This window comes from Muntiacus reevesi, chromosome 12, assembly GCF_963930625.1.
Source record: "Muntiacus reevesi chromosome 12, mMunRee1.1, whole genome shotgun sequence".
Lineage (NCBI taxonomy): Eukaryota > Metazoa > Chordata > Mammalia > Artiodactyla > Cervidae > Muntiacus > Muntiacus reevesi.
Window position 1 is genome coordinate 41,917,790 of NC_089260.1, and position 13,461 is coordinate 41,931,250.

At 41.0% G+C, this 13,461-nt stretch overlaps 1 protein-coding gene across 1 annotated transcript in view; it reads right to left on the bottom strand.

Moving 5' to 3' along the window:
- Positions 1 to 1,431: 1,431 nt before the first annotated feature.
- The window catches only part of LY96 (lymphocyte antigen 96), a 33,449-nt gene continuing 21,419 nt past the window's right edge, over positions 1,432 to 13,461 (bottom strand). The window contains exons 3-5 of the mRNA XM_065903087.1: positions 12,186 to 12,314; positions 2,800 to 2,852; positions 1,432 to 1,563 (exon numbers count right to left, since the gene is read on the bottom strand). Of these exons, the coding sequence (XP_065759159.1) occupies positions 1,465 to 1,563; positions 2,800 to 2,852; positions 12,186 to 12,314 (281 nt within the window). The 3' untranslated portion in view covers positions 1,432 to 1,464. The remainder of the gene's footprint in view (positions 1,564 to 2,799; positions 2,853 to 12,185; positions 12,315 to 13,461) is intronic.

Consider the following 13,461-nt stretch of genomic DNA (forward strand, 5'->3'; position numbering starts at 1 on the left):
AACTGGAATATTTCTCATCTGGGTTGTTAAATGCTGTTTCCCCAGCATCCAGTCTGACATATAGCTGGTGCTCAATAAATTTTCGTTAAATGACTGCATGAATACTGTTCTATAGATAATGTATTATTTGAATATTGTATAAGAAGAAAATGTTTGTTTAACCATTCAACAAATATGGATTCAGAGCAAATTCAAGCTTAAGTACTATGCTAGATGCTAGTCAAGAGTGGGAAGCAAAACTAAGCTGACTACCCTGCCTGGGCTCATGGAGCTTAGTCTGGTGATGGATGACTGCTATTATGACAAAAAGAGTGTTAAGAACTAGAAGGAAGTAACCTAGGTCGACAAAAGCATATCACAGAGTAAGCCGGCCCCTGCCTGGATGAGGTAAAGGTGGGTGGAGGAGAGGGATCTGGGGGACCAACAGAGCCACAGGAGATTGAAAGCCTGGCTCCATGTGACACAGTTTCTGTACAGTTTTACTCAGGACTGCCCCTGCCCAGTATCAAAAGTGTAATAGGTGTGCCGTGTGCTACCTGATAAGAATTCCCTGAGAAAATAGCATCTCAGCCAAAGAAGATCCACACCTATTACTGATAAAGGGATAAGGGTCAGGTAGAGTGGATGCATGTAACTGAAGCAGAGGGAACCGTGTGGGTGAAGGCTCTGGAGTAGGAGGGAGTATGGCACATTCTGGGACACAGAGAGCAAGGGAAGGGTGGTGGGAAAAGGGGCTGGGGAGGGAAAAGGTGGGTAGGGACTAGCAGACCCTCTAAAAGATTCCAACTTTATCCCAAAAGGGACCAAAAGCCATAGGTGGGGCTTGTTTTTGTTTTCTTCCATGTGCACCATGAGCTGTATTTTGAAAGTATTATTGAAACTGCCTCTGTGAAGGATAACTTACCTGAGGTACCTGGCCAGGTGTAGGCTGGTCAGTCAGGAGGCAGCAGAGGAGTCCAGGCAACCAATGCTGGCGACTTGTTCCAAAGCAGATGCAGAAAATGGAGAGAAGTCGAGCGACTGGAAAGATTATATTTATTACCTGTGTGCTACAGGCTGAACTGTGAATTCTCATAATTCACAAGCTGAAACCCTAACCCCAGTACCTTTGAAGGTGACTAGATTTGAAGACAATAAAGGTAAAATGATGTCACTCGGGTAGGCCCTAAACCAATGACTGGTGTCCTTATAAGAGATTAGGGTTACATGCCCAGAGGGAAGATGACGTGAGGACATAGGGGGAAAAAGGCCATCTACAAGCCAAGGAGAGAGGTCTCAAAAGGAACCCAATCTGCTGACAACTGGATCTCAGATTTCTAGCCTCCAGAACAAAATAAATATTGTTGAGGCCACCTAATCTGTGGCATTTGTTATGGCAGACCTAGCAAACAAATACACAGTATAAAAAATATTTTAAGTGAAGAATAAAACTTTTGAAAGATAAAAGCAAATACTTGATTTATTCTAATTGAAATCAGGGTAATGTATGACAGTAAAGTTCAAGCAAAAGAGCTTTTCTTCAGTGTTCCCCTCGATGGCTTCTGTAATACAGTTGTATTGTCCCTAAAATGAAATACAAGTAATATGTTAGATGCTTCTATCTTGTAAGACTTTTATAAGAATTTTGTCTTACTAGCAGAAAGCTACTTAATACTTTCTCAGTTTTCTAGACTAGCCTACTAAATTTTCAAACATTAGAAATATTGATCATCTAAAACAAAATAGGTAAAGAATATGTATTATTAATGTTTATTTTATTTTATTTTTAATTTATTTGTTTATTTACTCCTGACTGCACTGGGTCTTGCTTGCTATGCACGGGCTTTCTTGAGTTAGGCAAGCGGGGCCCACTCTGCAGTCTCAGGGTGTGGTGACTTCTCTGGCTGTGGAGCACGGGTTCTGGGGCACTCGGGCTCAGTAGCTGTGGCGAACAGGCTTAGTTGCTCCACAGCATGTGGGATCTTCCCGGACCAGGGATCGAACCTGTGTCCCCTGCCTTGGCAGGCAGATTCTTAACCACTGGGCCACCAAGGAAGTCCCTCATGTTTATTTTAAAATAGTTAACCAGAAGCAAAATTTGCAAAGTTTCATTGCACTTCTAAATGCAAATATCTAAAATTGCCCATCATTATTACTCATGGAGGCAGGTACTGAGTTACACACAATGGTCACAATGATGCTTTCACCCAAAGATCATTCATCATATTAACAATGAGCATTTGCATTACTTTTAGCAACATATGTTGAAATTTTAAAAGAGTTTTCTTGGACTTTCCTTGTGGCACAGTGGTGAAGAACCCACCTGCCAATGCAGGAGACATGGGTTTGATCCCTGGTCCAGGAAGATCCCACATGCCATGGAACAATTAAGCCCATGTGCCACAACTCCTGAGCCCACAGGTGTCAACTGAAACCCACTTTAGGGCCCACACTCCACAATGAGAGAAGCCACCGAAATGAGAAGCCTACACACCAGGACTAGACAGTAGCCCCGCTCGTTGCAACCAGAGAAAAGCCTGCACAGCAACGAAGACCCAGCGTAGCCAAAATTAAACAAACAACATTACTAAAAAACAAATAAAAAGGGTTTCCTTTGGTGTAAGTTTTCTATTTTTCCATATTCTACAGAAAGAACAAATAGCAAAATAAACAAAATCAGAAAAAGTTAAAAAAAAAAAAACCTCGAACATCTTAATCTTGAATCAGTATTTTTTAGAAGTTGTGGATTGCTTTTTTCAAATTCTTAACATATCTGTTACTACAAAAGATTAAAGAAGTACAAAACGACTTGAACAATACCTTAGAAAATCGTATTCCCTTGAAGGAGAATTGTATTGTTGTGTTCACAGTCTCTGCAACCAAAATACAAAAAATTATTGGCCAAGATAAGGTAATTTTGTTTTTTTGTAGCATGACATGCATGCAGGAGAGGTAAGAGACACGAGTTCAATCCTTGGGTCAGGAAGGTCCCTTGGAGGAAGGCATGGCAACCCACTCCAATATTCTTTCCTGGAGAATCTCACGGACAGAGAAGCTTGGTGGGCCACAGTTCATAAGGTTGCAAAGAGTTGGACACGACTGAAACTACTTAGCACACACACACATGTACCTTTTATATAAAAGGTATGACATGTACCTTTTATAATTCTACTACTGGCAAAAGTAATAAAAGCAAAATTGTAGAAAAATAACAAATCTTATCCCCTGCCTATGATTCCCCTGTGGCTTCCTCTGCCAACCTGAGCCCCTCTTGGTATCAGCCTGTATCTCATCTCTTAGTGGACACAAACTTGTAAGATCCACTGGTCTCAATAATGAATGAATGATGAACAAGCTAGTGCTAATATGCTTCATCCCACGTTACATGTGTGCATGTTTATTGTTGCTGCATCTCAGCAGGAAATGATAAAGAAAAACCTTCCTAAAGGTGGAGGAGAGTTTTGGGAGGCAGCCAGGATATCAAAGCTCCTTTCAACCCCACCACTGAGAAGCCTAGTTACGTAGTCACTGTTGAAATGCACAGCCATGGGCCTGGCCCCACAGAAGCTGTGGGAAACAGTTAGAAATTCAGGGAAAACCCACACTCCATTGACCCAGTCAGAAACAACAAACGAGTGAACTTAAAGGGCAGGGATAGAAAGAAAAAATGCTTTGAATCTCTAACAAAAGCAATAGTGACCAAAAATCTTTTTTTTTAATTATTTATTTATTTATTTTTATCTTTGGCTGTGCTGGGTCTTCGTTACTGCACAGGCTTCTCTCTAGTTGCAGCAAGTGGGGGCTACTCTCCAATTGAGGTGCATGGGCTTCTTATTTCAGTGGCTTCTCTTATTATAGAGTATGGGCCCAAGAGCATGCAAGCTTCAGTATTTCACACACACAGGCTTAGTAGCTGTGGCACATGGCTTCTAGAACATAGGCCCAATAGTTGTAGTACACAGGTTTAGTTGCTCTGAAGCACATGGGATCTTCTGGGACCAGCGACTGAACCTGTGTCTCCCACCTTGGCAGGCAGATTCTTTACCACTGAGCCATCAGGAAAACCCCCAAAATCTTTTCTAAAGTAATAAAAATAGCCAAATGCAAACTATAATGATTACTGTTCTCTGAGTTAGCTAAAGACAATCCTTAATAGCAAATGATTGGATAATGTCTGCATCTATACCTTCTTTTTCCCAAATAAGGATTTATTTATTTGCTTCTGGGAGTATTCTTCTTAGGGGTGCTCATACATTGAGAAAATTGGCTCTTGAATTCAGTAAAGTGACCATATCTTAATGATCTGAGGATCTTTCATTCAAGATTAAATTGAATTCAAATTTAATAGCTCAACAAATATTTATTGAAAGCCTACTATGCACCAGGGACTCAGGAGACAAGGTTAGTACCATACCATCCTTCCCCTCAAAGAGTTAAAGTCTCCTGGAATACAGACATGCAAATAAACCAATACAAATTCACTGTGTGATGAAAAGATGCAGTAAGGATGAAGGCAGGATAGTATTTTTATGAAGAGTGATGCTTCTGGGGCCTGACCTGCTTGAATTTGAATCCCAACTCCTCTGCTTACTCAGTATGTGACCTTGGGCAAGTCACTTAACTTGTCTGTGCCTCAGTGAAATGATGATGGATAATAACATCTATTTCATAGGATTACTATGAGGGTATCAACTGAAAAAAATGCACAACCTATAGTTGAGAACTGTATTTTATATGGTGGACATACTGTGGACTTAAGCCCAGAAGACGGCTTCTCAGATAGCTCAGAGGGACTGCTCCAAAGAGATAAGGGAGGAGCCAGAATACATAGGAATTCTTGCAAAAAAACAAAACAAACAAAAAAAAAAACTGAGGTAGTTGGAACATCAAAAGATTTATATTAAATAAAATCTAGACATCTCAGGTTCATGAATTTAGCACTTCTCTATGTACGGGAAGATGCTCATTGAATCTTTCCTTTGATATGTACCTCAGACATGCCCTAGATCTGAGGGCCAGTATCATGGGCCAGTATCTTGTTTTCTCCATCCTGAATCCCCTCACAGTCTACTTTAGAGGGAAGGGTTGGGAGCAGCTGCAGTGGCTGATGGCTTAATGGCCACAACATCCTCTGTTTACTGATATGGCAGGTGACATACTTTGTAAACACGAGCTATAGAAGTTAATACATGTAAGTACTCAGAACAATGTCTCATTAAATGTTATTAACATTCAAATGTTATCTATTATAACATTAAACGTTACTCCTTTCTACAACCCCCATAGCATCTTGTGAATAATAATGATGCTGTTATTAATATTATCAATGATGTTAATTAATATTCTCATTGATGTTAATGTTATTATGACAAGTGAACTCACATAAAAGACGGGAAGGTAGGTAGGGAGTATATTCCAGGTGGTTGGAAAAAGAGGAGCAAAGGCAGGAAGGTGAAAATCAATATACTGATAGTTTACAGGTATGCTTGAAAGGGGCTCAGTGTTATAAAAGCAAAGAGGCAGCAAGAATGTGAAGAAGTAAAATTGAAGAAGTTAGCATGAATTGACTCAGACTCCACAGGAAGAGAATGGTGGTGATAGGAAAACAACCAAGGGTGTGAATTAGTCAGAATTTGTTTAGAGAGTTGAGTCACATGACTGTACAGTAGCTGGACTTAAGGGGACACTAAAAGTCAGGGAGACCAGTCAGAGCCCAGGAGGCAGTGATATCGATGAAGAGACAGGAGGGTAAACACCCCTCATGACCTCCACCTCAGGTAACCTCCCTCATCACGCTCTACCTAGTCATCCTGCTGCTTTCCTTGAGAGCGCTTACTGTAAAATGAACCTTATTTCATTTTCATCTTTATCTTCTTTCATGACTTAGTGGCCATCTTGTTTCCTCCACTGCTCTACAAACTCCATAAAGACAGGGGCTGTGCTTTGGTCACTTCTGAATTTCCAGCTCTTGGTACTACCTGGCCCCCTGCATACCTGATTCTAAGACCAGCTACATAATTTGCAAGGCTAAGCACAAAATGAAAATAGGGACCCAGGGACTTCCCTGATGGTCTAGGGGCTAAGACCATTCCCAGTGTAGGGGCCCAGGTTTGATCCCTGGTCAGGGAACTAGATTCCACAGGCCACAACAGACCCAGCACTGCCAAATAAGCAATTAAACATATTTTTAAAAAAGAAAGAAAATGGGAGGGGGAACTTATTCAGAAATCTGGGGAAACATTCATTAAAGATACCAAAATACAAAGTTTTTCCTTTCTTTCACAGTCTCTTTCTCTCTCCAGATTTGCCATGATAGTTTTTTAATCTTTTTTTCTTTCAGTTTTACTGAGATGTAATCGACACAGCACAGAAGTATATGGTGTAGAGCATAATAACTTGACTTACACATGGCGCTAAATAATTACCACAGTAATTCATCACCTCATAAAACCAAAAAGTTTTTTTTCCCTTGTGATAAGATCTTTCAGGATCTAGTTTCTTAGCAACTTACAAATAAACCACACAGCAGTGCTAACTACAGTTACTGCCATAGTTTTAATTTGCTATTTAATCTATTCAAAATAAAACAAAATTTTAAATTATTAGCATGAATTTTACCATTCCTCTTTATATTGTATAATGTCAATTGTAAACACAAATATCAGAGCATTTAACTACAAGGCAGAACCCCTGAAGTTTCACAATTTGTATTTCATGGCTCATCCTCAGAAGGTGCCTAAAGCAGTTCAGAAGAAACTGTTACAAGCCAGACTCAGAAAATTCAGAAGGAGTTTGAGAAGGTCCTCCAGGCATAGAAGAATCTGAGGCAATGTTCCCTGCACCAGTCGCAAGGTAAGTGTAGAAGTTCGCAGGCACCCAGGGGCTGCTCCGTAATGATGGGAGATGGCGTTGAGGTGCAAACTGTGGGCCTGACAGCTGGTTGACAGGATCCCCCTGCTGCTGCCAGACGTCTCATACCCCAGAGGAGGGCAGGGAAGCCAAACCAGGCACCATTCTCCACCACAGGCCTGCAGACCCACACATGACCCTCAAAGGTTTTGCAACCTCCATAAAATACCTCCATAAATTACCTGCTGTAGGGGAGGCCGTCTGGTCCTCATCTAGTCACCCACTAAACACTGCCGTGGTGCGGCCAGTGCAGTGGGGTGGTCACTGCCATACCCCACCCCAGACACTACAGGACATCGTGCCTGACCCTGACCCTCCCAGCTCCAGGCCTCCACCAGGGGTAGAGGGTAACAGGTGTCCCCAGACGGGACAAGATAGGGGATGCCAGGAAGGGACCAGGGTGCTAACAGGACAGCGAACAGCAGGAAGCCAAGAACCTGTCCAGGCTAGGTGGGCACATACACCACTGTCCCATCACACTTTGTATACAAAACACACGCTCAAAGATAAAATGACTAAGAATCTCAAGGCTGCGATCCCAGAATAGTAAAGCCCAAATGTGAAGACCTCCTGAGTATGCGGCCCTGGTTGTGAAGTGAACACTGCCAACTTCGTGACAGAGAGTGAAGGATGGGACTAGAGTCTGAGGAAGAAATCAAGAGCAGCTCCCAAGGGACTTTTCTGATGGTTAAGACCCGACGCTTCTACCTCAGGGGGCACGGGTTTGATCCCTGGTCAGGGGAACTAAGAATCTGCATGCTGCATGGTGCAGCCAAAAAGAAAAGTAACTCCCAAATTTCTATTTGGGATATCTGCCTGAATGTCTACCAGGTCAAGTGGGAAGAAGGAGCTCTAACCTCTTCTGTAGGAGAGCCCTCTTTTTCAACTGTTTTTCTTTCCAAGAAAGACATATCTCCCATTCTCCTCTTATAGGGAGTTAGCGTGAAGCCTCTTGAAGAAGCCAAAAGAGAAACAAGGCAGAGTTAGAGAAAAGGAAGACAGAACCTCAGCTTAGACCCTTCTCTGTTCTTCCCAAAAGGTATCCACGTAGCTCACTAGTGATCCCGTCCAGGTTTCCCTGCAACTATGCAACACATAGGACCCAAGCCTCAGATGGTGTTATGGGTTGCAAAGTGTCCCCCCAACCGATATTCGAGTCCAGTCCCCCAGTATCTTGAACACAGACTTATTTGGAAGTAGGATCTTTGCAGATGGTCAAGTTAAGATGAGGTAATTAAGGTGGGTCCTAATTGAATATGACTGTGTTCTTATAAAAAGGGGTGATTTGGACATGCAGATCAACATGCATAGAGGGAAGACCACACAAGGAGACACAGGAGAAAGTTGGTCATCTACAAGGCAAGAGTCTCCTCAGGCTGCCTGAGCTAGGAGGGAGGCCTGGAGCTGATCCTTCCTAACCAAGAGCCTTTAGGGGGAGCACAGCCCTGCCAACAGGGTCTCTGTCTTCTAGCTTCCAGAGCTGTTAGACCACAGTCTGTCGTTCTAAGCCACCCAATTCTTGGTACTTTGTTACAGAAACCCTAGCGAAATCCTGAAAACAGGGCTAACAGACATTAAATTTAAAATGCCTTTGAAATATCCATTTATTTATTCATAAATGTCTTTTTGAAAGAAATGAAGATGTGTGTGTGTATTTGTGTGTAAGAAGTGGAAAGAGTATGTGTAATTTTTATCTTCAATTGTCCATATTCTCTAAGCATCATATCCTAAAAGTGTATGACCTTTGTAACAACAAGTCGTTGAGTATGTTCCTTACTCATTTGACTCACAAATTTTCAAAGGTCTGTTGATAGCATCAGTGTTTCTTAAATCAGAATGTACCAATCTCTAGGCCCGTGTACTTAACTGCCAAGTGAGTTTCTTTATCTGAATGTTCCCAAATTACCTTAAGCCCAACATGCCAAACCAGAACCCACTATCTTTCTCTTTAAAAATCTGTCCCTTCCTTTTACACACATCATTTCCAATCATGGCACTTCTATCCATCCAATCAACACCCTGGAGCAGTTCTTGATTTATTTGATGTTTACCTGCCACATCAAATCAGTCAGCAGTCCCACCACTCCTGTCTCCCAGAATACTCTCTTTTGTCTCCTTCTCTTTACTCTCAGGGCCTCCCTCGCGGTCCCTTACACAGCCTCCCAGCTGCATTTCCTTCCATCCAAGTTTCTTACCTCAGCCAAAACCCACCTCCTTCTGAGACAGGTTGGGACCTGGGAACCTTTGCTATAGTACCTACACCTGGACAAATGTCTCCTCTAGCAACAAAACAGAAAGAAACTCTAAGGGACTAAAAATAACTGCAAGCATTAGCAGTTGGGGCAAATTGTGGACAACAGGATACAAAAAGGCCAAAAAAAAAAAAAAACCCAACTGCCACTTCTGAAGAGCCAGGAGCAAAAACAGGATGTTGGGAGCAAAAGTAGGGTAGTGTGCTTTTGTCCCCTGCACTCAACACCACCAAAGGAGTAGGCAAACTACCTAAGTAACTCGTCCATCCCATCCTGGTGTTTAGGCGCTCAGTCACGTCCAACTCTTTGCTACCCCATGGACTGTAGCCAACCAGACTCCTCTGACCATGGAATTCTCCAAGCAAGAATACTGGAGTGGGTAACCTTTCCTTTCTCTAGGGGATGGTCCTATTTTCACTCCATATAAGGAACCAGCTGGCCCCTCCTCAGAGAATGAGCAAAGAAATCTGTTACTTATTTACTTCCCCTGGCTGCAGCGGGGGCCCCAATGGAGACTTGCCTGAATTTCCTGCCTAGCCTCTTATCGTGGGTAACACTTCCACAGGGACACTGCTGCTGCTGTTGCTGCTAAGTCGCTTCAGTCGTGTCCGACTCTGTGCGACCCCATAGATGGCAGCCCACCAGGCTCCCCCGTCCCTGGGATTCTCCAGGCAAGAACACTGGAGTGGGTTGCCATTTCCTTCTCCAATGCATGAAAGTGGAAAGCGAAGGTGAAAGTGAAGTCGTGTCCGACTCCCAGTGACCCCATGGACTGCAACCTACCAGGCTCCTCCGTCCATGGGGTTTTCCAGGCAAGAGTACTGGAGTGGGGTGCCATTGCCTTCTCCCCACAGAGACACTAGTTATCTGCAAAAATGGAAATCTTGTTGGGTCACCCCTACCCACTAACAACAAGATCCAAGCCAATATTTAATCCATGACTTACACTACCCTAGCCCCTTTTCTAGGTTCATCTCCAATTTCCCACAAACATATTCTGCTTGACTACAAAAAAAAAAAAAGCTACTCTCCAAGGACTTCCCTGGTAGTCCAGTGGCTAAGACTCCATGATCCCAATGCAGGGGCCCTGGGTTTGATCCCTGGTCAGGGAACTTGATCCCACATGCCACAACTAAGACCCAGTGCAGCCAAATAATTAAATAAAAACTTTTTTGAAAAAAGCTATTCTCCAAATAAACTATATTCTTATCTCAGGGAATATATCTCAGGGAATGTCCTTTTTCCCCACTCTCTAGGGTTCTCAGATTTAAGACTAATAAAATAGTCTCTGAAGCCTCTTGAGTTCTCCTGTCATAGTAAGTTGATAACTATACAATTAAAACTAAGAGCATATAATCTATTAGCATTTATGACCTTTCATTGTAACATTTGTTGCCATGACTATCTTTCCCAGAACAAGGTGACCTGAAGAAAGAGAACCTATAGATGGACTTTGAATCACCACAGCCAAAATCATGATTTGCTCAGATTAGGTTCAACAGATGTTTGTGGAAGGAAGGATGGGGAAGTGGGAAGAAGCAGGCAGTCTGGGTTGAGTCTGATACATCTTCAATCATAAAAAAGTGAGACTTCGAAAATTCATATAAATGTCAACATAATCCCACAGAGATTAAGTAATTGTAAAACTGTTGTATGAGAGAAAGGGACACTTTTTAAACAGTAATCTGTCAAGAGAATATCTTTCACTTTTTTTTGGTCACTGTTGTTTTTTTGGTGGTTTTTTTTTTGGGGAGGGGGGAGTGGGTTTTGGCCATGTCATGCAGCTTGCAGAAACTTAGTTCCCCGACCAGGGATCAAATGCCCGCTACCTGCAATGGAAGTGCAGAGCGCTGACCACTGAACCACCAGAGAATTCCCAGGGATTTCTTTCAAAGAGAAAGAAAGTATGGTCCAGTGGAAGAGCAGTTATTAGAGGCTACTCCATTACCAGATCTCCAAAAGACCAAGGGCACATTGCTGAACCACTGCAGACATCAGTTTCCTCCCTTATAAAAATGACAGGACTATAAAGTCAGGAACAAAAATGCATACTTAATCACCATAATTCTTGATTCTCACACTGAGCACTCTACTAAAATCTTTTTTAAACACAATTTTTTTTAAACACAGATTCTCTAATTTTATCCTTAAAGCCACATAAAATAGGTTTCCTTGTCCCCATTTCTCAGAGGAGGAAAGTGAGGTTGATAGAGGTTAAATAACACCCAAGGCCACGTTGCCGGTCGGTGGAAAAGCTGGGACACTGACTCAGGTCTTTATAACTCTGAACTCAGACTCATAACAATGCCAGCTCCACAACATGTGTGTGGCTTGGGAGTGGCAGACAAGTTAGAGATGAGGAGAGATGGTTGGTTGGGAGATACATCTTGAAGCTTCATTTGTGTAGCAAGAAATTGATTCACTTAAAAACATTTTGTTCAGAGAAGGGGGCAAGCTGCTGTCTTGTGGGATCTTAGTTCCCTAACCTGGGGTAGACTTTTCTAATTGTTTATGCTTTCCAATTTTTAATAATGTGAAAATATAATATATAGAATTTTTAAAATATTTAAAATACTACCTTAAAAATTATAATGGAAAAATTCATGGGTTTGCAATAATTATCTTTAAGGTCCTAAACTTTGAAATTTTATGATTCTGTGAATAACTCCAGGTGGAAAAACAGGGAGAAAAGACATTGAAGGACCCAATGTAACTGCACAGAAAAAGCTACTGTGTTTTTATGAAAAATAATAAATGCAATCTTTAGAAAACAAGAACCATAATGAAGGGTAAATATACAATGTTAATCTAAACAAGGTAAAAATTTTAATATCTCTTCAAACACACCCAAATAAGTGTCATCTTAATAATAATCCAATAACATAATTGTAAAATGTTGTTTAAACTGCTAAAAGGAAAACATTGGGTGGAAATGAAGAATTATTATTAGAAAAGGAACTTCACATTTTTAAAGTATTTAATTTTCACAGCACTCTCATAAGACATTATATTCTATTCTGAGAGTAATATGAATTGAATGCTTACCTCCCTTCAGAGCTCTGCAAAAGGAAAAATCATCATCATATCCTCGGCAAATAACTTCTTTGCGCAATGGGAAATTCATGGACTTAGTAGATAGATAGATATTGAAATATAAGCTTTTTATATCTCTTCCTTAAAGAGAAAAAAATTCCATTAGCCCTTCAAATAAGATTATTTTTTTAATAAATGTTTAATAACCAACATTGACTGTATACTTAAAATATGCCTTGTGCTTTTCCTACATTATTTCATTTAATCGTCATAACTACCTGTAATATGAATACCATTATCCTGTTTTGTAGATGAGAAAACTGTAGTTCTGAGAGGCCCACTAGTCGATTGTAATCAAATAGAATGTTCCACAGTGAGAATTATCTGTGCTATGCCAAAAAATAGAAGAATCTATATTTTTGAGAAAACTATCAAACTGGGAATACAAAATTTCTGATTGTTGTCACAGTTCCACTGTTCTACAGATTCAAAAGAAAGGGAAGGGAGAGGAAGTGACAATAATCATAATCAACTCATGCCCACGTTTTACTAGTTTTGATGAAAGATTTCTTGGAGGACAAAATTGAACCCATTGATTACAATTTAAATAGATCAACTTTTTATTATTTCCTTATGATCTCCTTATTACCAATGAACATGGAAAATTCCAGGAAGAAATGCATTTGGCTCATTTCTTCTAAGTTATTCAGTTGGCCCAACTGGACAAGATGTACAATCTTTTATATAATGAAAACAAGTACTATAACCACTACTTTGTGGAAAATATTTTCCTAATAAAGTCACCAAGGCTCATTGCAGCCATAGTAAAAAAAAATTTTTTTCTATCTTTACCTTGAACTTGACTGTGCTTAACAGAACTGTCACCTCCTTTCTCAAAACATTGCTCATCCTTTGGTGTTGGTGCTGCCACTCTTTTCTTGTCATCCTTAAACCATTCTGACTAGTCTAGCTCGTTGACTCATCTTTCTTAGGGTTCTAACTTCAGTGCTTCTTAATTTCACACTGCACACTCTCCCCAGCTTTAAATACCACAAAGGGTAGTAACTTCCAAATCATCATGTTTGGTCTCAACTTTTCTTTTGAGTGCCTGTCCTCTGCGCTCATTCAATATCTCAACTCAAATGTCACTTATTACCACCCCCAATAGATCCCAAATTGATTTCTTCACCTTCATTACCAAATCAGCACTAGAATTCCTAATCCTGGTAAATTCTACTGGCCTCCTTTCATCCCCATTACCACTATCTTAATGCAGGTCCTCATTACT